The sequence below is a fragment of the Oncorhynchus clarkii genome, chromosome 16 (genome assembly GCF_045791955.1).
Source record: "Oncorhynchus clarkii lewisi isolate Uvic-CL-2024 chromosome 16, UVic_Ocla_1.0, whole genome shotgun sequence".
NCBI classification, from domain to species: Eukaryota; Metazoa; Chordata; class Actinopteri; order Salmoniformes; family Salmonidae; genus Oncorhynchus; species Oncorhynchus clarkii.
The window spans coordinates 54,505,720-54,533,247 of record NC_092162.1 but is presented as its reverse complement, the minus strand read 5'-3'; the positions used below and the strand labels follow the sequence as shown (position 1 = coordinate 54,533,247).

The following is a 27,528-nucleotide window of genomic DNA, read 5'->3' as shown; positions in this document are numbered from 1 at the left end:
ATAGGTAGCCTACCTCATCTCCACATGTCACGAGAGGAAAGGGAGAGAGAGGTCCCTGGGAGAATAGACGCTGAAGGAGTGGAGGGGAGGGAGATGTGGGTCGAGTTTCAGCTCCACTGGGGGTCGGGGGGAGGACTTGTATTTTGGAATATACGAAGATTCGTAGAAGGCACAGTGGACATAACCACGGTTCTTGCTCTGACGCGGTGGGTGTAAAGTGCCGGCTGGGGCCCCGCGTTGGATTCCACTTCGATTTTGGAAGGTTGACTGCATGGTTCCCTTGTAGTCTCTGGGAACACACATTACACACCACTGAAAGAGAGCTGCCTCTGCTCTGTCCCATCTTTTTCCTCACCCAAGGTCCTGCATGTCTAATATTTAGACATGTTCAGCTTTGTGGATTCACGGACTGTTCTGCTACTTGTAGCATCCCAAGTTGTTTTACTATCCATTGTCAGATGTCAGGAAGAGGATGACCGTAAGTTACATCTTTCTGTTGAATTTTCTTTTGGATTCTTCTGATGATAACATTTGATCAACTAATCTTTTTCTTTCTGAATGACTGTGGCACTACCTTGGTATTTAAAGTGTGCAGTTTCTGCGCAATTCTCGCCTGCAAAATGAATAGGCTAAGTGTTGAATGTAAAACTGCTGCGAACATGATATGATATACAAGATATATCAACATTGGCATTGATGGAAGGGCACATACTCAGAAAAGTATCCGTCAGTCATTGGAGGAATTGCACAATTATGAATTACAATTGTTGCAGATACAATTCAGAGATTAAATGTGATTTATCTGGACTGTTATATTGTCCATGATGTCAAATTAAGAAATTACTATTTAGATAATGGTATTGAATTGAACAGTATATCCTAATACTGGTTTGATATTGACATAGTTAATTACAACATGTTAATTACATTGTAAGTGTTTGCAGATATACATGCATTGCATACTATGCATTGAAATAGTTTTTTGGGGGGGAACATAGGTGAGGCTATCAAGGCACATCTGTGTGGGATGGAGGACCAGGTGAACAAGTGTGTGTTTGTTTCACTACTGGATATTCACTGTGGATCCCGTCGCTGCACAAGCACTCTCTCTAGTGCCAGTATTTAACAGCACTAATCTAATTGCATCAGACAGACACAGTGGCTCTCTTGAGATGCTTTGGCAGTTCCGTAGCTTTTTAGGCAATTTAGAGAACTTTTACTGTTGTTCAGAGTGGCATTTTACCCTCCTGAGAAAACAACATTATCAGCTCTGATTTCAAATGAATAGTTATATTGTTTTAGGCGACTCTTTGTTAGAATTGAGCGATTGAAATAGCTTGAGTTTCTGGGTGGTGGCTGAAATACTGTAGATTAAATAGTTCATAATTTAAAGAGACAGGGTCAGACACATCTTGACCCCAGACGAGCAGGCTCAAAGGGTATCAGGAAGTGAATGGCAGTTGGTCACTTAATGAGGGAGGAGTAGGTGTTTTATGAACAAACTTTGGAACAGGATACTCTCTGTATGTCGCTAGAGAGATGGGCTATGCTACATCACGCAACGTGTAATATATCATGTGCAGCTTTATAATCAACATATTCATGGACCTGTGCTACATAGGCTTTCATTTTTCATCCATTTAGTACCCGGAATAAGAGAATGTAGGGGCCACATGCTCAGTGTAGTGGTAGTTTAAGCCTTTAGTAATGAATTAGGGATCGTGTGTCCATATATATCCCACCACAACTCAAAGAAAAGTTGTGGAACAACACGTCACCAACCAACCCCCCCTTATGTGGGGAAAGCTTATATGGACTACTCATGTTATATAGTTTAGTTTGGTAGCAGGTATGTGATAAGAACCACTTTTACACTAATGCAAGAAAAACAAATAGTTATATTTCGTTATATTTAGCAGACCAAACCTGAGACCCTATGCATGAAAGCTCCCCATTCTTAGTTCTCCAATGTGTCTGAACTGGTGCTTGACACAGCTATGCGATCCAGATGGAGAATTTATGAAGGATTCCCTGTTTACTTAGGGCAGCAGCTTGTCATTGGGCACAGTCTCCCAATGTGAGGGACTCATTCATGCAGGTCCATTCGTCACCAGAGAGTGCAGCAGGCCTACAGGTTAAATATACTCACTCCACTGGGAGAAATACCTACTACTGCCTTTAAATGGCACTGCTAAATGTACTCTTTGTTGGTTGCATTGAAGCTGCTTTATGCATATGATTACTGTAATCTGAATGGATGTTTCTGGTGCTTTGGCTTCCTTCTAAATGAATAAATCTTGCAGTTTGCGTGCAGGATAAATAAACCTGGGTGAGGCTTCCTGAGCTGTGCTGTTTTATGAAAATAAACCACAGGCTGGTGGTTAGAGCTTGTGAGACTGAGGCCCCCAGGTAAAATCAATGTCCCGAATCAGCACCCACCCAGACCAATGCCTTGACAGATCCTGTCTGCTCATGCTGCTAATCCATGTTGAAGAGTTTTGAGATGAGTCTATTAGGTCTAATACCTGGATATGATGGATATATTGATGTCATATGTTTTTGATGAATTATGCTGATATGCTTCTGTCTTTAATGTGCGTGATAACTCTCCCAAGCTGTGTGTGCAGTCATGTGAGTGAGTTTTGTGATGCTGTGTGTTGTGATGCTGTGATGCTGTGGTGTTGTGATGCTGTGTGCTGTGCATGGTGTGTAAATGAGGCCTCATGCTAAGCTGATAACTTGTCTCTCTCCCTCCCCCTCTTCCTCCCAACTGCCACCATTCACCTCCACCCCTGTCTCTCTGTGATCCCCACCCCTCTCCTCCACCATCTTGCATGCAATGCCCATCCTGCTTGCCCTCTAACCTATCCTGCCATTTTTTTACCCATGCCACCCCCTCATGCTCCCTCCCCTCACCTATCTACTATGATCACTGTCGTGCCCTCTTTGCCAAACCACCACCCTCCACCCCATCACTGCCCCATGCCCTCTGTATCACCCCCCGGTGGTGAAGGCAGAGGAGGCAGGCTCCTGCATCCAGGATGACCATCGTTATAATGATAAGGATGTGTGGAAGCCGGAGCCGTGTCGTATCTGTGTGTGTGACAGCGGGTCAGTGTTGTGTGATGAGATCATCTGCGAGGAGATAAAAGAGTGTGCCAACTCCATCATCCAACCTGGAGATCATCATCCAACCCCATCTGCCCTGCGGACGCCAGCACCCCCACTGGTTGTCATTTATTTATTCACACATTCATGAATAAATTACTGCGCCCTTAACATGCCAACATTTTTGAATGGGGAAGTAAATTGCAGTTAAGATGTTAACTGGGGTTAACAGGTCCCCAGTAGCTTATTGTACTGTACATGACTTTGGTGTGCAGTTGTGAGTCAGGACAGAGTTTGTGGCTCATAAATTGATGCTAAAGGTATTTACAAGTAGTTAGCTGTGATGTTCCCTATTCAAAAGTGTTACCTTTTTCCCTGCTTGTTTTGGGTTGGAGACTAAACCTGCAACGTCGTCTGGATATCCCTCTCTATGGATGTTCACTTTATGAGGAGTTTAATCCCTTAGTCGTGGAATCTGCTTTCCACCAGAAACAACAAGGGTCAATAATGAAAATGAGACACTTCTAAGTTTGCTTTCATTTTAGTGGCAGGTGGCTAAGAAGCCTCAGAACCTATGTGTTATCCTGAGCTGCCAATCACCGTCTCATTTTGTCCAATGGAAGCTCCGTTCCCACCACATCAAAGCGATCCTATTGGGTGAAGTAAGACAATGATTGACAACACATGATAGTCCCACCAACTTTGCGGTTCTGAAGTATAATTTCTTCCATCACTAGTGTGTATACATACCATTTTGACTGCTTTGCCCTTTTTCTGAAGACACATTTTCTATAGCATCATCTTTTTATACACCTGTCACATATTACTCCTGTTATGTATGGATATGATCCTATTTCCAGTGACACACATGGGAGGGTCATTACTGTACTTCACTTTACCAGACTTGACCCAAACCTCCTCCCAGGCTCAACACACAATATATAACATTAGCAAAGAGAAGAGATGCAAAGATAGTAAAATATTATAATACTCAATATTATCTTATCAAAATTCTAAAATATGTTCACTTTCAACGTAGAAAATACATATTTGCTCATCGAACAACACAACTAAACCAAATCTGCTTTCACACTTCAGTCATTGTCTGTGTGTTATGTCTTTCTTTTCTGAAACAATCATTTTCCTGCATTTTGAAAGATTTAGAATTGTCTTTAAAAACTCAATTGTAATGACTTTAAGTACTTGAGGATATTTATCATCAATCTATCATAATAACCATGTCGTGTGCCATTTCATAACAGGATGCTTTCCTCCCTAAGGCCATTTATGCTTGGAACTCCATAGGATGTGTCAATGTTCTCAGTTGTAGGCTCCAAAATACGCTATAGAGACAAATATTTTTGGTATCCACTACACACTGAGGTTTTGATCCAAACACCTGTCCCATAACCCTGGCGTTGCTTGCTTCTGCACCATCTCCCTCAACATGGAACTACAGCTTACCCTCCAACGCACTCTGGATGGTTCTCAGAGTCTAGGGTTTGGACTACTGTCTTTGGTTTCCATTGGTTTCCACAGGTGTGGCTTTTAATCAGGGGTTTTCAACCCCTGGAAGTTTGGCCCCTACACACAGCAATCCGTCAGTCTCAGGTTCACCCTTTTTAATGTTGTTTTCTCTCTCTTCCTCATCCCACCCATCTGCAACATCAGACGTGGCGATTGGTGCTAAGGTGAGACCATGGGCAACGATGATATGATAGCTATACTGAAAGCTGTTCTGGACAAATCACAATTGAAGGATATTTTCTGTTGTTGGATCAGCAACAGTGTTATTTTAGACAATGTATCAAATTTCACACTGTATCGTATTAAGTGATCATCTAAACACTGCGTCCACACACTCAGACTAAACAACACGTAGACTTACATGATGTGAGTATGTCTTAATACAGAGTTTAAATTATGACCACTGACTTTCTTGTTAATGTACTCTATTAGGGCCAGAAGGGGGAACCCGGCGAGATTGCAGATGTAAGTATAAGCTTTACAGTTTAGTCAAATCATTTAGCTGCTATTCTTGGCACAGGGGATCTCTTGATTTGTTTTATCTCACGCTCTGATTTCTTCTCAGTATCGTTCATTCATACGATAGCTTATTGGGCTGCACGATAGCTCCTGCTTACTCAGAAAGACATCAGAAGGTTATTTTGTCCATCAAATCTAAGTGAAGGCACTGAGGGTTCTGTTTAAGTACCCATGCATGCCATTGCCAAGCATTCGCGAACAACTGCATATAAAGATTTTCAAGACTATGTGACAATGTTACAATAGCCTCACTTAAAACTCACATACATGCAGTAAAGCTATCCAAGTCAGTATCTGGGTTGACTCTCCTCAGCATCTTGGATGAACTGGATGGACAGGCAACATTCCATTGAGTGTTACGGATGACCAATTTGCATATTGTTCTTCTTCTTTTTGGGAATAATATGATCCCAAGAAAGCCAAAGCCTCCAGTTGATAAGTGATTAGCTACCATGCCTGCATTCCTCGGAAATAACGGATCCAAACCAATCACCATACATCCATTTAGTAACGTTTTTATTCACTGGTATGCAAGGATTCTTAGAAAATGAACCCTGACAAGCAGAAGATGTTTTCAGCTAAACTAACTTGTCTGTCAACAGACTTCCTGGTGAAGTCTATTTTGTGCTGATTGTCCATGGCCACAGTATCCTGGAATGTTCTTTCCCAGCAGCTTAGCTGTTCAAATCAGTGCAACCCAACACCGTACCAAAGACATCAAGCCTTTCACAAGACTACTTTTATCCTTTATGTTCCATTGTCCAGGTTGTAGGAGCAAATGGACCAGCAGGCCCTATGGTAAACATGCCCTCATATATTTATTTGCTCATTTGTTTTATGAATTATAATGACAATTGTTTAAATATATTCCATGAAAAATGATTTGTGTTGTATTTTGCCTTGCAGAATATCTTTCATGAGTTGTAATTTGCATCTTGCCCCAGCACAATATCCTCGATGAAGTACTATTGGTATTATGTTTGTTTGCGCAGGGCCCCTCAGGCGAGCAGGGACCTCGTGGATCAGCCGGAGCTAAGGGTGATAAGGTAAGACACAGAATCCCTGTAACTTTTAGGAATCTGTCTGTGGTGTGGACTGAAATCAAGGCTAACCATTCAACATCTGTAATTGCTGTGAGAGATCACTGCATAGTTTATTATGTATGAGACTTTGAATTTAGCTCCACGATAGTAAGATATATATGCTGCATTATTTTGGAAAACCTCCCCAATATGGAGAAGATTCTCCTCTATAATGACTAAAATAATACAATAAGATTCAAACAACATAGTGGCATGCATCCCTAAAGCACCTCAATATGTTCTTTGCAATTATTCACCATTGGCCAGGATAGTAATGCAGCAAATTGAAAGGTTAATTGATGCATTACAGTTGATTGACTGATTTGTTGATTGATTCCTAACAGAATAACATTCAGTCATAATACTGAACATGTTTAGGTATTGAACCCGTTGTTGAATGCGTTTGTCCCTCTCTCATTTTCCCTAGGGAAATGTTGGCCCCAGAGGCAGAGATGGCGAGCCTGGCACCCCAGGGAACCCCGGACCCCCTGGCCCACCCGGACCTAACGGACCTGCAGGCCTTGGCGGGGTAAGTGGCATGAGACAAAGGACAGGACAGTAGATCAGTGGGGCAGGACGTCACCACCACAAAACTCTGTGTCTTTGTCTGTGTGGTGCAGAGAAGCACTCCGCACCACACAGACTGTAGCAGTAGAGCATCGGGAATACTCTACTCAGAAGTGTGTGTGTGTGTGTGTGTGTGTGTGTGTGTGTGTGTGTGTGTGTGTGTGTGTGTGTGTGTGTGTGTGTGTGTGTGTGTGAGAAAGAGACTAAGCTATAAGCCTATGTGTTGCTCTATGTGTTAGTAGAATAAGGATTGAGAAACCAAAATGGATGACACATTGCTAAGCTACTGTACCACAGTCAATCTCACTGTGTGTGTGTGAAAGAGACTAAGCTATAAGCCTATGTGTTGCTCTATGTGTTGCTCTATGGATGACCCATTGCTAAGCTACTGTACCACAGTCAATCTCACTGTGTGTGTGTGTGAAAGAGACTAAGCTATAAGCCTATGTGTTGCTCTATGTGTTGCTCTATGGATGACCCATTGCTAAGCTACTGTACCACAGTCAATCTCACCATTATTATACCTCCTGACAACTACTAAGTAAATGTGCCACCATATAGTTTGTTGCGCCAGAGCAGAGGCGAGGCAGAAAAACAGCCTGTGAAAGCTTTGGTAGACACCAGGGGGCAGTGAATCTACTGTAGACCCTGTCAATTCAGTAACAATGTCCCCTTACCTTTCTGCAGAACTTTGCTGCTCAGATGGCTGGTGGATTCGATGAGAAAGCTGGAGGTGCACAGATGGGAGTGATGCAAGGACCTATGGTAAGGGGACAGGAGACGTTACTGTAAATTAACTTAACAGAATCCAGAGGGGTTAAAAATACTTCAAAATGAATTAATGAAACACCTAAAATCCGGGTGTAGTTTTAAGCTAAATAGATAGGTAGGTGTATGGTGAATGTAGGGTGGTAGTAGCATGCTGTATTACAGACTTGAAGCCACACTGCCACCTTGTGGTGAAAATGAACCACTGTATGCTATCCGTCAACCCATTGACATGTACTGTATTTATTTTCCTTCTTTGTTCTCATACCACCATACAACCACAGACTGAGAACTAATTGTGCAACATCATAAGACACATAGACCATGCTATTTGGATACAATGGCTTGCCTGACAGTTCAAAGGGTTTTGTCTTAAGACATGACTAATTATCAAATATCCCAACAGTTTTTGAGCTATAAATTGTTCTAAATATGATGTATTTCCTCTCCCTCTGTAGGGCCCTATGGGTCCCCGTGGTCCCCCTGGCCCTTCTGGAGCCCCTGTAAGTATACACACCTTCATTACTGCGGGCCGGACACCTCTCTAAGCCTTAGTAATAACCACAACAGAAGGAGAATGTTGTGTAATTGCTACTGTAATTTAATAGCTAATAGCTACTGACATTGTGTTAGATGACTATGTACATACGACTCAGTGCTGTAGAATAGTACTTGACCCTTTAGCCTTCAGTATTGGATGGTTAAGACATTATTTTATGGCTTATCTGTATCCTAATATGCGGTATGGATCCGTATTGTGGACACCCTAAGCCAAAATATGCAGACTATCAGGATGTCTTTGACTAAATGTTCCTTCTAATCAATTCCAGGGCCCACAAGGTTTCCAAGGTAACCCCGGAGAGACTGGAGAGCCAGGCCCAGCTGTGAGTATCCAAAACTATCCCAGGGTGCACCGCAAATCTCGGTGTCACGATAACAACATAGAATTAGAATGCATAGCCCTTGGCAGCAACACCGGCACATTCTAGTATTAGCTATCTAGGGAGTCGTTTTCCATTGTACGCTATATGATTGCATACTTACCACATGAAACAGAGAAATTAGGGTTTATAGTGAAAGTGTCTAATAAACCCACTCAGACGGGCAATATAATTAATACATTCTCATCCTCAGCACTGATAGCAGTTTTATGCATTTTGTTTCTATAAAAAGACCTTATGCAACCCAGTTTGACCAAAAATCCCTGACCTGTAGAAGCGGATGGAATGTCTGTCTATGTGAGGATCACATGGACCTCCATCCCCCAGAGTTCAAGAGAAAATCACCAACATCCTTACCCTTCATTAAAATCAAACCACTAGCAACAGGAAAATGCCACCGTCCTCTACATGCTGTGAATGTCAGATAAACATAGACAGGGTTTCCTTTTTAACAGAACTGCCTGCTACATAACAGTTTCATTAGAGTTGGCAATGAGACTTCGAAGACAAGGTTGAAGGCACTGAAGTTATTATGTAAATGTGGAATGGCGTTGTTTCTTTTGAGTTAACTATGGGAAGGTAGCTTCTTACACTAGTTTGTTCTTAGTCACAACAATTAAGCCTACAACCTCCAGCCTAAACAATAACAACTACCTCTCTCTCCTTATAACAGGGCCCACTGGGACCACACGGACCACCCGGACCTTCTGGCAAACCAGGAAGTGATGTAAGTATTGTCATCTTCATCAACAAAACCAGATCCATGGCTCAGGTCTGTGTTCTGTTGTCAAAGCCATTCTCAAGTAGAGCACAAGCACACACCATGTTATTTTCACACTGAGGACAACGAGGACAAAAGGCTTCACTATCACATATAGAGCTCTAAATATGCTGCGTTACTTCAATTGTGTGATGTACATAGAGCGCATTAACAAAGTTCTTACCACCTGCCCAAACTATCATTCACCTATTGACTTGCCATACTCCAGTAGCCTGAGTGACAGTCTGTTTCTGCTCTCTTGCCAACTTCTTATGATATTGTCATACTTGACAATGAGAATGGAGTAGGCAAAAGGACAAACAGATCTGGGACCAGGCCATACTCCAGTGCCCCATCATTGTTCCATCATGAAGAGTGGACCTTGTTTTTCCCCCACTGTTTAAAACCACAAGCATGATTCTCTTTGACACAGTATCACGAAGCAGTCCACAAAGCACCACACTTGCCTACCATTGTCCCCCATTGAATATCTATAGTTTAAATAATCTTCAGCTCTATGTCCACAATCTGCAGTCCCATATTTACCCCCCCTCCACCCCCACCCCCCCATCATGTACACAAATATGTCCACCAGGGGGCATTCTCTTCCTGAGCTGAATTCATCTGCTTGAAATATAAAATGTGAAAAGTTCTCTTGGACATTTATTATTCAGTTGATACACTCCTGATAATCATACCTATAATCATAATCAATCATTACTCCCTCTCTTTATTTCTAGGGTGAGGCTGGCAAACCTGGAAAGGCTGGTGAGCGTGGACCTGCAGGACCTCAGGTAAACAGAGAGACATAGTCCCAAAAAGTATACAAAACCAAGTCCAAAACATTAGAGCCCATTGCCATGGATCATCGCTCTCTAGTTTTATTCATCAATTACATCTTAATATTTCCTGATCAATTAAATTCAATTAAACATTCAATATCTTAAGACAGAAGTTCCTTTAACAGATGAATCCCACACATAATCCTTTATTATCTAATGTATCTCTTCATTTCAGGGAGCTCGTGGATTCCCCGGAACTCCTGGTCTTCCTGGAATCAAAGGACACAGGGTGGGGTGTTTCATCATGCTTCATTTATAATCACAAAAAGATTAGACAATAGATGAGCTAATTAGTGTTAATTGATCAGTCTAATGAGACGGCTGTAGATTAAGTGTCTCTCTATGTCTGCCTGTCTGTGTGTAGGGTCACCCTGGTCTGGATGGAGCTAAGGGAGAAGGCGGTGCTGCTGGAGCCAAGGTAAGACTGCCAACTAGATCTTCAACTCATCAAATCTTTCCATTTCTATTCCTGTGTCTGACTATCTGACTGACTGTCTGAATAGCAGTCTGATTGGCTGACAGACTGACTGTGTCGTCTCTATAGGGTGAGGGTGGTGCTCCCGGAGAGAACGGCGCGTCTGGACCAATGGTAAGAGAGCAGTACACCTGTGAATTACCAGAATAATATGAGTAAAAGGCCCTCATCACCTACTGTTTTGCTTAACGTGACCAAGCTAAGTGTTCATTTTGTGTCTCTGTATCCTGTAGGGACCACGTGGTCTGCCTGGCGAGAGAGGCCGTCCCGGACCTTCTGGCTCTGCTGTGAGTTAACACAGACATGTGCCTTTAACTCTCTCTGATATAAATGCACTCTTGAATAATACATGAACTCAACAATTCAGGTAATTACACACCAAATGATCCAAAGCCCGCAATAATATGCCTAATATTTTTGAGGATTCATGTCCCCAATCCCAATCAATCCTAGCCAGACCCAGTGATATTCTGTACACTAGTTCCCAGACAATCCTAACCAGACCCAGTGATATTCTGTACACTAGCATACCAGACAATCCTAACCAGACCCAGTGATATTCTGTACACTAGTTCCCAGACAATCCTAACCAGACCCAGTGATATTCTGTACACTAGCATACCAGACAATCCTAACCAGACCCAGTGATATTCTGTACACTAGCCTACCAGACAATCCTAACCAGACCCAGTGATATTCTGTACACTAGCCTACCAGACAATCCTAACCAGACCCAGTAATATTATGTACACTAGCCTACCAGACAATCCTAACCAGACCCAGTGATATTCTGTACACTAGCCTACCAGACAATCCTAACCAGACCCAGTAATATTCTGTACACTAGCCTACCAGACAATCCTAACCAGACCCAGTGATATTCTGTACACTAGCCTACCAGACAATCCCAGCCCATTGTTTAGGACTTTCTCTTTGGTTAATGTGGACACCTGATGAATACCTACTCAATATGTGCTGTGTAGCAAATCAATTAGTCAAAATTACATTTATGTTTAGGTAAACCTGCTCAATGGTGTAAATGTGTCCATTGATAAACACCCAGAGTACTGTACCATCATAATGTCTCCCATGTCTGCTCTCTCCTCAGGGTGCCCGAGGTAATGATGGCTTGCCTGGCCCTGCTGGTCCTCCCGTACGTATTGCACTCTTCGTGTTGCTTCCTCACTGTCTCAAAGACATATAGCTTTCATTATTATTGTACAAAAGTGGTTTCAAACCAGGGGGACTAGGGCCCCTGGGGGTAGTTGACCTATCCACAGGGGGTACTTAAGAAGACTCATGAGAACGTAGGCCTACTGGTAAAATGCATGAGGAGGTACTTCAGGGGTACTCCGGGCAAAGCTGAATTCAGTTGGTGGTACAGTAGCCGAAAAGGGTTGGGAACCACTGCTGTACAAGATACCATCAATGCAATGCAGAAATCAATTATGCACTTCATGTATTACAACACAATCACAATTGTACACATTTTCAAATACTTTTGAATAGATTTAGAATTGCTTGACTGTTTCTTCAATGTTGTATTTTTGTGCAATAATAGCAAAATCAGGAATTAGTACGTTTGTTAACTGACCTCTGATCCCTACAGGGGCCTGTTGGGCCTGCTGGAGCACCCGGTTTCCCTGGATCCCCAGGAGCCAAGGTTTGTACTAATTGCCATTATGTTTGTATCATGCATCATGTCAGTCATAACATTATTGAACCCAATGGAAGCCTATTGATGTGACAAACGGTGTGTCTGATGAATTCCCAATCATCAGGTGAAACACTTAATTTCACTACAACATTAGTGAACAGCTCTAATAAGATGATCAATAATGATAAGCTGCAATGAGATGAGATTCTCAGAGTCACTCTACCTCATGGACACATTGAACAGTCACTATAGATCTGTCGATCACATCTCTTGGAGACAATGAGCTCCAATCACCATACCATTTGACTTCATCACTGAGTACAGTTTAAATAACAGAGCAGTCCTAATGGTCCTCTGAATCTCCTCCATCCTACAGGGAGAAGCTGGCCCCACTGGTGCACGTGGAACTGAGGGCGCACAGGGACCCCGTGGAGAGGCTGGTACACCCGGATCTCCTGGACCCGCTGGTGCCTCTGTACGTAACATCCAGGCAATCTTTGATAGAGTCTAAAGTGCATTATCTCACACTGATCATCTCTCATCAATTAACTGATGCATTATTTTCATCTCTGCACCTTGTCTCTGCTCCTCTGTTCCTTTAGGGCAACCCTGGTACTGATGGTATCCCTGGAGCTAAAGGATCTGCTGTAAGTATATTCTTACACTATATGTGTGTAGAATGTACCCTCTACACTCTTTATATACTCAGCATGAAATAAACACTGCTCTTAGTTCATTATCAGTCTACTGCTCAGTCAGTAATATTCAATTACTTTATCTCTCTCTTTCTGTAGGGCGCTTCTGGAATTGCTGGTGCACCTGGTTTCCCCGGACCCCGTGGCCCCCCCGGACCTCAGGGAGCAACAGGACCTCTTGGACCCAAGGGACAGTCTGTAAGTCCCCTATATTCACCCCAAAACCTGGACACACCAATTATATGTTGGTGGTGCTGTAGGTTGGTTTACATTGGTTAGTCTTGGAGGGTGTACATGGAGGTGGGGTCATGACAGATAATGTGCTGTGAATAACATTGCTCCTATTTCAGATGTTTTTGACTTTGCACCTGTTTATGTTGTAGGGAGACCCCGGTATTCCTGGCTTCAAAGGAGAGGCTGGTCCCAAGGGAGAGCTTGTGAGTTCTGTTTTGATGAAACACATATCATTCATATCAAATCTGCACTTTTTAATTCTACTGAGATGGACCTGGAAGTATGTTTGAAATGAATCTGCTATCTTCTTGGTCACCCCCTGTAGGGCCCTATAGGTCCCCATGGCGCCCCTGGCCCCGCTGGCGAGGAGGGCAAGAGAGGAGCAAGAGGAGAGCCCGGTGCTGCTGGACCACTTGGACCTCCTGGCGAGAGAGTAAGGATTTGAACCATCACAGATCTCACCACATATGTTTTTCTTCTGAGTCATTGTGTCATATCAGTTCTTCCCATATCCTATTCCTCATCAATTAAATATTCCCTCTTCTCTCTGTCCTTGTTTCTAGGGAGCTCCCGGTAACCGTGGTTTCCCAGGTCAGGATGGTCTTGCTGGTTCTAAGGTTGGTCTTGACACTTTTACAGTTCTCAATGCCCCATCTCACCTGATATCCAGGAATGGACAGATGTAGTTGTAAAATCACAAGTCTACTTAATGAGTCCCTAACTGTAAGATGTTGTAGATGGCTGAGTAGTTTCAAAACAACCAACCTGTTATATTGTACTGCTGGTATCCTGTTGTAGCAGCTGTGATTAATACAATGGCCAGTCACAGTTTATAAACAATGTCGTTTAAGCTTGAGTGATAAATGCATAAAACACTAATACCTCTCTTTCTCTCCACTCTTCCTAAACAGGGAGCCCCTGGTGACCGTGGTGTTCCCGGCGTTGGTGGGCCTAAGGGAGGCACTGGTGACCCCGGCCGCACAGGAGAGCCTGGTCTTCCTGGAGCCAGAGTGAGTAGTAGTACCCCAGGTCCCCACCACCTCCATCATCACAACCAGCCAGAACAAGAGCTGTGGCTCAGCCTGTCAGCCTTCATGTATTGGGTTGACACTCTCTCATTGTGTGGTGCTCACAGGGTCTCACTGGTCGCCCTGGAGATGCTGGTCCTCAAGGCAAAGTTGGTCCTGGTGTAAGTATGCCTCTTTTCCCGTCTAGACCACATACTGTATTCCACTCAAACATTTTGCCATACAATTAACCAAGATTTGGTGCAGTAATACAGTTTTCCTTTCTAAACCTGTGAGATGTGTAAGATGTCCAATATCTCAATGGAGGGGCCGCCCGAGTGGCGCAGTGGTCTAAGGCACTGTATCGCAGTGGTAGAGGCGTCACTACAGACCCGGATTCGATCCCGGGCTGTATCACAACCGTCTGTGATTGGGAGTCCCATAGGTGGCACACAATTGGCCCAGCATCGACCGGGTTAGGGGAGGGTTTGGCTGGGTGGGCTTTACTTGGCTCATCGCGCTCTAGCAACTCCTTGTGGCGGGCCGGGTGCCTGCAGGCTCACTTCGGTCGTCAGGTGAACGAACGGTGGTTCCTCAGACAGATTGGTGCTGCCGGCTTTCAGGTTAAGCGGGCGGTGTTAAGAAGCGCGGTTAGGAGGGTCATGTTTCGGAGGATGCATCACTCGACCTTCGCCTCCTGAGCCGGTTGAGGAGGTGCAGAGATGAGACAAAATCGAAATTGGGGAGAAAAAGGGGGTAAAATACAAAACAAACGAGATCTCGAGTGATGTTGACTTGCTCCTCTCTTCTCGTGTGTGGTACTGTAGGGTGCTGCTGGTGAGGATGGTCGCCCCGGCCCACCTGGTCCTCAGGGAGCCCGTGGCCAGCCTGGTGTGATGGGATTCCCCGGACCAAAGGGAGCCAATGTAAGTGTCACAGGGGTTTCTAATAATGTTTTGATACCCAGAGGGAAGAAATTGCCTGTAGATTTGCCTCCAGCACCAGATACAGACAGTATCTGACAGTAGAGGCAAATAACTATGTAAACGTCCCCATTAATTCCCCTTGCACTTGATGTCCATGCTTCTTCTCTGTGACTGACCAGTGTATTTTTCTTTCAACAGGGTGAGCCTGGCAAGGCAGGAGAGAAGGGTCTTGTGGGTCGTCAAGGTCTGATCGTAAGTATATTAACCTTTTAGATGACCTTCCTGTATCCCTTGGTCTTAACGAAGTTGAGTTAACATCTGTGCAATTTTGGTGTTTAACCGCCACAAAGTTTCAAGAAGTAAAACAGTGGAGGATCTGACACCGATCCTTTCCTTTGCTGTGGTGGTTCATGAAGAACTGATACATTTTCTCTCTCTGAACAGGGTCTGGCTGGTAAAGATGGTGAGACTGGTGCTGCTGGACCTCTTGGCCCTCCTGTAAGTGTTCAACCACTGACATACATATTGTAAAATACAACAAAGCAATATTAAGTATTTTAGACAGTTCTTAAGGAGACATCTATTTTAGACATGACAACTGCACCCCATAGTGATATAATCAATGTATTTGGTGCACTCATAACATAAGTGTAGCCAGTATCTGTAATAGCTAGCATCTCTCTTTGAGCATGAGAATGCAATGGCATTCCCAAACTTACACACAGCTCCACAGGGTGCTAATGCTGTGTCAATCACTTGATCACCTTTTTTGATCATCTGAGGTGCTTCCATCCTAGGGACCTGCTGGAGAGAGAGGAGAGCAAGGAGCTGCTGGACCTTCAGGCTTCCAGGTGAGTTCACCTTACTTTTCTGGATCGGCTAGAACATAAATGTTCCATATTCCATTCAGAATAACTTGATGTCCATTTTTTATGATGTCATAGGAAGTCACTGACTGTCTTGTGTTGTTGTGCAGGGTCTGCCCGGACCTGCTGGCCCCCCAGGAGAGGGAGGCAAGCCTGGTGATGCGGTGAGTGTCCACACTGCCACAGCAACACACCAGGCCTATCCAGGTCCCTGATTGATTGAACACATTAGGAACATCTAACCATGTTACTCACGTCACATTTGTTATCGCACACCTCAGCACTTTATCCTGATCAAGTTATACTAGCAAACACAAGCACATGCTGTATTCTAAAACATATTATTTATCTACTGTAAAAATATGCAGCTACAATGTCTCTCTCCTCTCTCTGTAGGGTGTTCCTGGAGAGGCTGGTGCTGCTGGTGCTACTGGACCTAGAGTGAGTTTTCATTTCTACAATAAGTCTGATATAGATGTTTTTCTCTCTCACTGCCATAATCATCTACATAGCCACCGCCATCTACTTGTCAAACCTTTACATCTGTAGTCCTTCCTGTTTCTGCCTCTCACTTCCTGTCTCTCTGTTCCCTTATAGGGCGAGCGTGGTTTCCCTGGTGAGAGAGGCGGTGCTGGACCTCAGGGTCTGCAGGGACCTCGTGGACTTCCTGGAACTCCCGGAAGTGATGGACCGAAGGTTAAGAGCCACTCCCTTCGGCCAACCTCATCTTCAATAAGAGTTTCTGCTTTTATTTGGCACTTGGAGAACTTCTGAGTACCTATAGTCTGACAATCACAAAGCCACTACTGAAGAGAGAAACATCAGAAAGTGTGATCAGCCAACTTCCAAATCCATGTTCCCCCTCTCTGACAGGGAGCCATTGGGCCAGCTGGTGGTGCTGGAGCTCAGGGACCCCCAGGTCTGCAGGGTATGCCAGGAGAGAGGGGAGCTGGTGGAATCTCCGGCGCCAAGGGTGACAGAGTGAGTAACAACCCTAAAAAATATACTCTAATCATAGTCGTAGAAAACTAGACAGTGGATTGCAAGGTTATATCATGATGTCTGCTAGATACATACTAAGATGCCATGGTTTTCTGTGTCTTACAGGGTGACAATGGAGAGAAAGGACCTGAGGGCGCTTCTGGAAAAGACGGTTCTAGAGTGAGTACTCAGCAGAAACAGAGAACATAGCCACACTCTCCTGTGCCAACTCTGTCAGCATATTAAAATACAATGATCTAATGACCCCAAGTGAGGTCGATAATAACTCCATCTCTCTCCTCTCCATCTGTCTTCTCTCCTCCCCCTCAGGGTTTGAGTGGTCCCATTGGTCCTCCTGGCCCAGCTGGTCCCAATGGCATAAAGGTGAGAATTACCATAAGAATGACAAAATTCACCTGTTATTAGGTGTTTGGTCTAATGTTTATTTGACAGATGATTGTAATGTAAAAAATGTACTGTATGTGTACAGTTTGGGTTTGTCATTCCTCTCTCCTTCCCTCTCAGGGTGAGGGTGGACCTTCTGGCCCAACTGGTGCTGCTGGTGCCCGTGGTGCTCCTGTAAGTTGTATCTCTCTGCCTCCAGTTTCATATGGTCCGTTTTTAGATTTGTATTAAATCAATCATGTTGTCAACATGCCCAGGTTTGAAATGTGCAAACTACCTTCACTACAGTACAGAGAGCAGGAAGAAACTAGAGAACCAGACCCTGCCATGAAACAATGTAGAGCTCTACAGATCCAAATATTTAGTCAAAGTCACCAGACATTTTGATCTGAAGATACTGTTCATATTGATTCAAAGACCACTCACTATCCAAGTTTCCCAGCATATACAGTTATGAATAGTACAATAATTTCCAAGTACACCATCTTGATTCCCTCAGAATGAATTTCATCCCAAAATGGTTAACTTCTTGAGTATACTGTAGCTTCCTTCACATTAAATCACTGCACCTGCAACTTGATGGACAGGGACACATACATGTACAGAATGTCTTCCTCTGTGGCACCTATTTTGAGCCCTTCTCTCTTCTTGTAGGGTGACCGTGGTGAGGGTGGTCCTCCCGGGCCTGCTGGCTTCGCTGGGCCACCTGTGAGTAGAACCACATTAAGTACATCAGTTTCAATGCAAACAATAATCGAATCCTTATAAAACACTGGATCTTTATTGACCTGCATCTTCCATCCTCCAGGGTGCTGATGGTCAGCCTGGAGCCAAGGGAGAGTTAGGCGAGGCTGGACAGAAGGGAGATGGTGGTGCCCATGGACCTCAAGGACCCTCTGGGGCCCCTGGACCTGTGGTAGGTACCCCTCAAAATTAACTTTGAGATATAAAATAGCTGTATGTCCCAGAGACAGATGTCTTATTGCCCAAGACATTACCATTCTATAATCTATAAGATATTAAGAGTATTTGAGAACACAATTGATGCACTTCTTGTTTCTTTGTTCTTGTTTCTTTGTCTAATTGTGTTTCTGGTGGCTTTTTATTCCAGGGTCCCACTGGTGTTTCTGGACCTAAAGGAGCTCGTGGTGCCCAGGGGGCTTCTGTAAGTCAACAGTTCCAATGATAAGAGATTATTACCCAATAGTAAGTGACAATATAAAATGTTATGTTCTGTAATTGCTTTTACTGAAATATTGTGTTGTCCCTCTCTCATGTTGGTAGGGTGCTACTGGTTTCCCTGGTGCTGCTGGAAGAGTTGGTTCTCCCGGGCCTAACGTGAGTATCACATCATCACAAGTATCCATAGACAATAGAAAGTGTATATCTGTGTGATTGAAATATGCTGCATCTCTCTGTTTCCCTCTCTCAGGGTAACCCTGGTGCTGCTGGCCCCGCTGGTCCTGCTGGTAAAGACGGTCCTAAGGGAGTTCGTGGTGACTCTGGAACCCCAGGAAGACAGGGAGACGCTGGGCTGCGTGGAGCTGCTGGAGCCCCTGGCGAGAAGGGAGATGCTGGAGGGGATGGTCTCCCTGTGAGTCTTCCCCCTCCACTCTTATATTATATCTCATGGAGGAAACGCCACCCAGCCTTTTACCCCTTGTAGGCTTAGTAACACCAACTCAGCCACCTTGATTGTCTATCACTTAATTTCAATGAGCTAGAGCTGGAGTTATGAAGTCAATGAGATAGAGCTGGAGTTATGAAGTCAATGTGCTAGAGCTGGAGTTGTGAAGTCAATGAGCTGGAGTTGTGAAGTCAATGAGCTAGGGCTGGAGTTATGAAGTCAATGAGCTAGAGCTGGAGTTATGAAGTCAATGAGCTAGAGCTGGAGTTATGAAGTCAGTGAGCTAGAGCTGGAGTTATGAAGTCAATGAGCTAGAGCTGGAGTTATGAAGTCAATGAGCTAGAGCTGGAGTTGTGAAGTCAATGAGCTGGAGTTGGAGTTGTGAAGTCAATGAGCTAGAGCTGGAGTTATGAAGTCAATGAGCTAGAGCTGGAGTTATGAAGTCAATGAGCTAGAGCTGGAGTTATGAAGTCAATGAGCTAGAGCTGGAGTTATGAAGTCAATGAGCTAGAGCTGGAGTTGTGAAGTCAATGAGCTAGAGCTGGAGTTATGAAGTCAATGAGCTAGAGCTGGAGTTGTGAAGTCAATTTATTAAACTGACCTATTGTCTTCTCTATCGCTAGGGTCCCGATGGTCCTTCAGGTCCCCAGGGTCTGGCTGGGACACGTGGTATTGTTGGTCTGCCTGGGCAGCGTGGAGAGAGGGGCTTCCCTGGCCTTCCTGGTCCTTCTGTGAGTATCTCACCCCTGATAGTACTACCACACTTGCAGTAGGCTATGAACTTGAAAGAAAGGTCATTGTCATGGAACCATTGCTCTTACTGGTCCAGTTGTATGTTAAGCTCTCTTTAAATCCAGGTTCATATACAGTGGGGCAAAAAGTATTTAGTCAGCCACCAATTGTGCAAGTTCTCCCACTTAAAAAGATCAGAGAGGCCTGTAATTTTCATCATAGGTACACTTCAACTATGACAGACAGAATGAGAAAAAAAAAAATATTTGCAAATTATGGTGGAAAATAAGTATTTGGTCACCTACAAACAAGCAAGATTTCTGGCTCTCACAGACCTGTAACTTCTTCTTTAAGAGGCTCCTCTGTCCTCCACTCATTACCTGCATTAATGGCACCTGTTTGAACTTGTTATCAGTATAAAAGACACCTGTCCACAACCTCAAACAGTCACACTCCAAACTCCACTATGGCCAAGACCAAAGAACTGTCAAAGGACACCAGAAACAAAATTGTAGACCTGTACCAGGCTGGGAAGACTGAATCTGCAATAGGTAAGCAGCTTGGTTTGAAGAAATCAACTGTGGGAGCAATTATTAGGAAATGGAAGACATACAAGACCACTGATAATCTCCCTCGATCTGGGGCACCACGCAAGATCTCACCCCGTGGGGTCAAAATGATCACAAGAACGGTGAGCAAAAATCCAACAACCACACGGGGGGACCTAGTGAATGACCTGCTGGGACCAAAGTAACAAAGCCTACCATCAGTAACACACTACGCCGCCAGGGACTCAAATCCTGCAGTGCCAGACATGTCCCCCTGCTTAAGCCAGTACATGTCCAGGCCCGTCTGAAGTTTGCTAGAGAGCATTTGGATGATCCAGAAGAAGATTGGGAGAATGTCATATGGTCAGATGAAACCAAAATAGAACTTTTTGGTCAAATCTCAACTCGTCGTGTTTGGAGGACAAAGAATGCTGAGTTGCATCCAAAGAACACCATACATAATGTGAAGCATAGGGGTGGAAACATCATGCTTTGGGGCTGTTTTTCTGCAAAGGGACCAGGACGACTGATCCGTGTAAAGGAAAGAATGAATGGGGCCATGTATCGTGGGATTTTGAGTGAAAACCTCCTTCCATCAGCAAGGGCATTGAAGATGAAACGTGGCTGGGTCTTTCAGCATGACAATGATCCCAAACACACCGCCCAGGCAACAAAGGAGTGGCTTCGTAAGAAGCATTTCAAGGTCCTGGAGTGGCCTATCCAGTCTCCAGATCTCAACCCCATGGAAAATCTTTGGAGGGAGTTGAAAGTCCGTGTTGCCCAGCAACAGCCCCAAAACATCACTGCTCTAGAGGAGATCTGCATGGAGGAATGGGCCAAAATACCAGCAACAGTGTGTGAAAACCATGTGAAGACTTACAGAAAACGTTTGACCTCTGTCATTGCCAAGAAAGGGTATATAACAAAGCATTGAGATAAACTTTTGTTATTGACCAAATACTTATTTTACACCATAATTTGCAAATAAATTCATTAAAAATCCTACAATGTGATTTTCTGGAGAAAAAAATTCTCACTTTGTCTGTCATAGTTGAAATGTACCTATGATGAAAATTACAGGCCTCTCTCATGTTTTTAAGTGGGAGAACTTGCACAATTGGTGGCTGACTAAATACTTTTTTGCCCCACTGTAACTCCCACTAGTCCTGCACCATTGAGTGGTAACTAAGCAACATATTTACCAGAATATCATATCTGGGATGCCTGGAGTGATCGACTGTTATATCATGGAGTCCTGATATCCACATACGTTCAATATGACAGATCTACATCCAGAATTCTTTCTCCTTAAAACTGTCACAAAGAAGTCAATCACTCAGTGACTAATTGGCTGTAACGGGGATGCATTCAGAACTTTCATTTCCATCATACTACGACCTACAACAGACTTTCTTTTGGGGTTTTGCTGCTTTACTTTTGCTGCCTTTTCCCACATAGGGACTTTTAGCCAGTTGCTATAGTCCTACTTTGCATGCAAATCAATAGTTAAGTCCATTAACCCATTGACTAGTCAAAATGTTACATCCTTGTGGTTATAGTGATGACGTCTGACACTTATTCGCTGATGTTCTGTGTGTCCCAGGGAGAGCCCGGTAAGCAGGGAGCTCCTGGTGCTGGTGGTGACCGTGGACCCCCTGGGCCTGTGGGGCCTCCTGGACTGTCTGGACCTTCTGGCGAGCCCGGAAGAGAGGTCAGAACTAAACCACGACAACACAGGCCACAACAACAATATAAACCACAACAATAACAAATATAGGCCACTGTAGCTGCACGCAGCAATTACCGGGATAAAGGCCATAACGGCACTATAGTGCCACCAGCTGGCCAATATAATTACACCTCTGGGTTGAGCTACTGCAAGAACCATAGGAACGACAACAGCAACATAAACAACACCCACAACAACATAAAAATACATCAATAATCACCAGAACAACAACAGCGACTTTCCAAAACAAGAACACCCATCCCTCCACACACACATACAATAACCATAAAACAAACATTTAAATAATCACCACAACTGTAACAATAACAACCAAAACAAACAATGACACAACAGAAAACAAAAAAACACAACCATAGTCAATCGCAAACAACAACCACAGCCATCTGTATTTCTACAGCACCATTAACCCATGGGTCCCAAACGTGTTGCTTTGGCAGCTACTTCAGGACTGGAAGCCAATACGTTTCATGTATTGATTAAATCTCTGCCTCTACCTCACAGGGCAACGCTGGATCTGATGGGCCCCCTGGTAGAGATGGATCCACCGGAGTCAAGGTGAGACACTCCAAATGAAATTGTATTTTATTCTATAAAATGTTATTTGTCACATGCACCGAATACAACAGGTATAGACTACAACTGCTGTATTCGGTGCATGTGACAAATAACACGCTGTGTAGTAGACCTTGGAGTAAAATCCAGCAAAGTGCAAACATTCCCAGAACATTAGCTAAGATTCCCATTAAGTTCTAGTTAGGGTTTATCTAACATTAGGATGGTAATCACAAAAACGTTCAAATAATGTTCTTGATAACAAAATTATTATTATTTTTTTTTTACGTTTTAAATGAAATATTCTAACATTCACAAAAATGTTGTGCATAACATCTGTAACAACCACCACAGAACATTCTCCAAACGTTCTCATTAGGTTTCCAGGTAATGTAACAGCACAATGTACCAGTGAAGAATGAAATGTGTTCTGGGAACGTTCTTGCAACATCAGACAAATGTTTTATACAAACATCGTATAATCATCAGCACAACTGGACCGTTTTTGTGTTATGAGAATATTTGCCACATCCTAACAAATGTTTCAGGCACTTTCACAGAACCAATTTGGGTTTGCTGAGATGCTTACTTACCTGCATTATACACCAATCAAACCAATCAGTCCAATTGATGGATAAGATATCAAATGTTCTCGAAATGTCCTTATATCCTATGATCTTCTCTCCACCTGTAGGGTGAGCGTGGTAACACTGGTCCTGCAGGTGCACCTGGCGCCCCTGGCGCTCCCGGTGCCCCCGGCCCTGTCGGCCCCCTGGGCAAGCAGGGAGACAGAGGAGAGGGAGTGAGTACCCCTACAAAACTACACACAATATGAATGAGAGAAATGTTGGTGTTTTGTAATTGATGGTACTTGTTGTTAGCCTGTCTAATGGAAGAACCTCACTCTTGTTTTTAGGGTGCTCAAGGGCCTGCCGGACCCGCTGGGCCAGCTGGCGCTAGAGGAATGGCTGTGAGTGTCAATGTTCCTCATTGTGAAACACACATACCATTCTCTAATAAACTATACCTACTGTAGCTGTACCTGCATTGGCACACTGAGTTGATTGACATCCTCTGCCTCTCTACATCAGGGACCCCAAGGACCCCGTGGAGACAAGGGAGAGGCTGGCGAGACAGGAGAGAGGGGACAGAAGGGACACCGTGGCTTCACCGGTCTGCAGGGTCTTCCCGGACCTCCAGTAAGTCACCCAAATCCTCTGGCCACGCTACACCAGTTATTATACCTCTCTATCTGCATAGAAGTAGAATGCCTGACTTTCAATGTGGAATAAGTTCTGTTCCCTGACTTCCTGTCGTCATTATCTTAACAGGGCTCCGCTGGAGACCAGGGAGCTGCTGGACCTGCCGGACCTAGTGGTGCTAAGGTGAGTCCAGACGAAAGAGAAGAAGAGGTGGAGAAAAGAACAGAACACTTCTCTAATCCCTCCATACTCTGATGAGACAAATAGAGACTACTCCTATACAGTAGTTATCCCATGCTATGATAATGAGGGGCACAGGCTAGTCATAATCCACCAACACCAATTATAATCTAGCTATAATCCTCCAACACCATGATAACGTGGAGGACGGAAATAGCCACTGTGTTTTTATTTAGCCTATTCTATGATAACAAGGAAGGCTAATGCTTTTGTGATTACAACACGCTATGGAAGAATGGAAGACAGACGGGAGAGGTTACTACTTTTAAAATAATCCGTTAAAATGAATTACATGATAAAGAGAGGGAAAGGGCTGGCCACTACAACGTGAATCATTTTTTACCCAAAGTGAGATAAATGCTAAATTTGTAATGTCCAATAAGCAGGTTGTTCTTGAATTAAAGCGAGAGTACTCTCACACATAATCAACAACAATTGGACAAAAACGTTATATCAGGTAAAAGTTTAAAACAATGTGAAACCAAACACTAAAGGGAGGTTTACATGTATTCATGCTATGCTAGCATCCATATGTATGAGCCATGACTGACCCACCCTATCCATCTCCTCAGGGACCCCCTGGCCCAGTCGGCCCCGCTGGTAAGGATGGATCTAACGGTCAGCCTGGACCCCTCGGACCCCCTGGACCTCGTGGTCGTTCTGGAGAAACTGGCCCTGCTGTGAGTAACGCTTGTCAACCTTAGACTTACCTGAATATACTATATATACAGTACATGTAGCAGCAAAAGTCTTCATATTTGATCTCCTCTCCTCCTTCAGGGTCCACCTGGTAACCCCGGACCCCCTGGTCCTCCTGGTCCTCCCGGCCCTGGCATCGACATGTCTGCCTTTGCTGGCCTGTCTCAGCCTGAGAAGTCTCCGGATCCCCTGAGGTACATGAGAGCTGACGAGGCGTCCAGCTCCCTGAGGCAGCACGACGTGGAGGTGGACTCCACACTCAAGTCCCTCAACAACCAGATCGAGAACCTGCGCAGCCCTGATGGTAGCCAGAAGAACCCTGCCCGCACCTGCAGAGACCTCAAACTGTGCCACCCAGAGTGGAAGAGCGGTGAGTGGGGGAATGGGCAGAGGAGAGGGAAAAGATAGAGTGAATGGAAAGAAAAGAGAGAAATGGATTTATGGAATTTTGTTTTTTATTCATCAAGGAAGATTCCCCCAAAATATACAGTGTAGAAAGGAAAGAACACGTGTATAACATGATCAGTCCAAACAGTGCTAGGGTTTGAACAATTTTTCCTCTGCTCCTCTCATTCTTCAGGTGACTACTGGGTGGATCCTAACATTGGTAGCACAGCTGATGCCATCAAGGTCTTCTGCAACATGGAGACTGGCGAGACCTGTGTGTACCCCAGCATAGCCAACGTGCCTCAAAAGAACTGGTGGACAAGCAAGAGCAACGACCGCAAACATGTCTGGTTCGGAGAGACCATGAATGGAGGATTCCACGTGAGTCTCTTCTCGCTATCAATAATAATGTCACTGGCACCTTTGAGTGAAACATAGCTACTCCTTTAGTAGAACTTCATTTCAAGGGTTATCCTGATCATCAGTCAAACCCTTCCTCAGGGTTTCCTTTTATGAATTAAACCTATATTTCAGCCTCGCAGATAATTGATAGACATAACAAAATCCTACCATCCATAAACCTATGACCTCCATATGACCTCCATTTTTGCGACTGCACTCATCCTTACCATGTCACACTTAACCCTCCCTCTCCCTGTATAGTTCAGCTACGCTGAGGACGGTACCAACGCTGCCAGTATCCAGCTGACCTTCCTGAGGCTGCTGTCCACGGAAGCGTCTCAGAGCCTCACCTACCACTGCAAGAACAGCGTGGCCTATATGGACACATCCACGGGCAACCTGAAGAAGGCTCTGCTGCTCCAGGGCTCCAACGACGTGGAGATCAGAGCTGAGGGAAACAGCCGCTTCACCTACAGCGTTGTGGAGGATGGCTGCAAGGTGAGAGGGATAGGCACTGTCACGTTAGGTCAAGGAAAGGATGGACATAGTTAAGTAGGACCATGGGGGAAGGCACAGTGCAGTCACAGTAAAAAAAAAAAAAAAAAGCAATTTTTCTGTTATTGTAGTCTATGGGAATATATAGAGGGTTGGTGTGCTTCAACATGTCTCTGTTGTCGTCCCACAGAAACACACAGGCCAGTGGGGAAAGACTGTCTTCGAGTACAAAACACAGAAGACCTCCCGTCTGCCCATCGTGGACATTGCTCCCATGGACATTGGAGGAGCGGACCAGGAGTTCGGTGTGGATGTGGGAACAGTCTGCTTCTTGTAAAGTCAAATAAACACAACGGCAAAAAAACTGAAATATGAAAGAAATAACTCAACTATGAAACAAAACACACACTCTACAAAAAAGAAGACTGACTTTAAAAAATAAAAAAAAGAAGGAAACTGTTTCTCTGGCCAAGTGCTCTCCAAGTTGTACTCCATGGATGTTAGCACTGAAGGGCACCGGCGTTCCAGCATTCCCTGTCAACCCACTTCCTGAGATCCAGTCATGTTTCCCATGGCCCACAGTTGACGGGAATGAGCCAGGAGGAAGAGGGACCAAGCCAAGAGACGAGTGATGAAGAAACAGAAACATGACTCGATGTCACTTATTTATTGTCTAAACCTTACATGGGCAGAGGTTAGGTACAGTAGGACTGGGGAGCTTCACCATAAGAGCAACACAAGCCCATCCTACCACAGAAGACCTAGAACCTCACACTTCTACTCCACCTCCCTCCCCCGTCTCCTCCCCAACCTAGCTACAAATATGCCATTTTGAATCAATGTGGACCAAAACATATTTTCAGTTATTATAAGCAAGTCCAAGTGCTCCAAATGTTTTTTACCATCAAGACAAGGAGAGAAACTTTTACTGTGCATTATAAATCTTTGGTTCTGTGTTGTAAAAGTGTGTGTTTATAAACAGCCAGATGGTTTTATATATATTTCCACATTGTGTGTGTACATGTGTCTAGATATATGCACACCAACACTTTTTGCAAAATGAGGATTCATTTGGGATGTATTTTTCCATTGTCTTTTACCCCTTCACTGTCCATTAGAGGAAAATATCTTACTCAGTTCACAAACAACCTACATTTTCTAATAAAATTGTAGTCATCCTGATTGTTTAAAGCTACCTCACGCTGAAAAACACAGTGAAAACATTCACCTTAAATCTTGAGCTGACCAACATGTGCTTTTGGGTGGAACTGGGGCTGAACGGCCATCTTTGCTTTGGGTTGCTCCATCTTCAGAAGGTGTTATGAGTTCTAGAATTCAGTCTCTGCCCATTGTCCCCCCACCCCCCCCCCCACCCAATTCCCACTAGCCTCACACCACACACACACACCCCACCCTGGAGGACAGGTGCAGCCAGGCAAAGCAGAGAACCAAGGGACTTTGGGTAGTACCCTATGGAGTCCATGCCCCACAAATAGAATCACGGGACTCCAAGGAGAGCCGCCCAAACAACCAG

General features: G+C 44.3%; 1 protein-coding gene across 1 annotated transcript; it reads left to right on the top strand.

The window, feature by feature from the left end:
• Positions 1-198: 198 nt before the first annotated feature.
• On the top strand, positions 199-27,354 carry LOC139368751 (collagen alpha-1(II) chain-like). Its single transcript, XM_071108068.1, has 53 exons — positions 199-478; positions 4,780-4,799; positions 5,068-5,100; positions 5,920-5,952; positions 6,147-6,200; positions 6,664-6,765; positions 7,491-7,568; positions 8,030-8,074; positions 8,402-8,455; positions 9,186-9,239; positions 10,013-10,066; positions 10,290-10,343; positions 10,479-10,532; positions 10,659-10,703; positions 10,823-10,876; positions 11,698-11,742; positions 12,199-12,252; positions 12,623-12,721; positions 12,849-12,893; positions 13,041-13,139; positions 13,325-13,378; positions 13,501-13,608; positions 13,739-13,792; positions 14,087-14,185; positions 14,311-14,364; positions 15,010-15,108; positions 15,307-15,360; positions 15,553-15,606; positions 15,906-15,959; positions 16,085-16,138; positions 16,371-16,415; positions 16,572-16,670; positions 16,848-16,955; positions 17,082-17,135; positions 17,286-17,339; positions 17,481-17,534; positions 18,015-18,068; positions 18,169-18,276; positions 18,472-18,525; positions 18,645-18,698; positions 18,793-18,954; positions 19,611-19,718; positions 21,871-21,978; positions 22,519-22,572; positions 23,264-23,371; positions 23,486-23,539; positions 23,661-23,768; positions 23,901-23,954; positions 24,584-24,691; positions 24,792-25,080; positions 25,291-25,478; positions 25,761-25,997; positions 26,185-27,354. Exons 1-53 carry the CDS (start codon positions 385-387, stop codon positions 26,329-26,331), a joined length of 4,263 nt encoding a protein of 1,420 aa, XP_070964169.1. The 5' UTR covers positions 199-384; the 3' UTR covers positions 26,332-27,354.
• Positions 27,355-27,528: the final 174 nt, after the last annotated feature.

Coding starts and splice junctions, on each gene's coding strand:
- LOC139368751 (XM_071108068.1), top strand. CDS start 385: ATGTTCAGCTTTGTGGATTCACGGACTGTTCTGCTACTTGTAGCATCC. Junction 6,201..6,663: donor CCGGAGCTAAGGGTGATAAG/GTAAGACACAGA, acceptor CATTTTCCCTAG/GGAAATGTTGGCCCCAGAGG. Junction 11,743..12,198: donor CTGGCCCTGCTGGTCCTCCC/GTACGTATTGCA, acceptor TGATCCCTACAG/GGGCCTGTTGGGCCTGCTGG.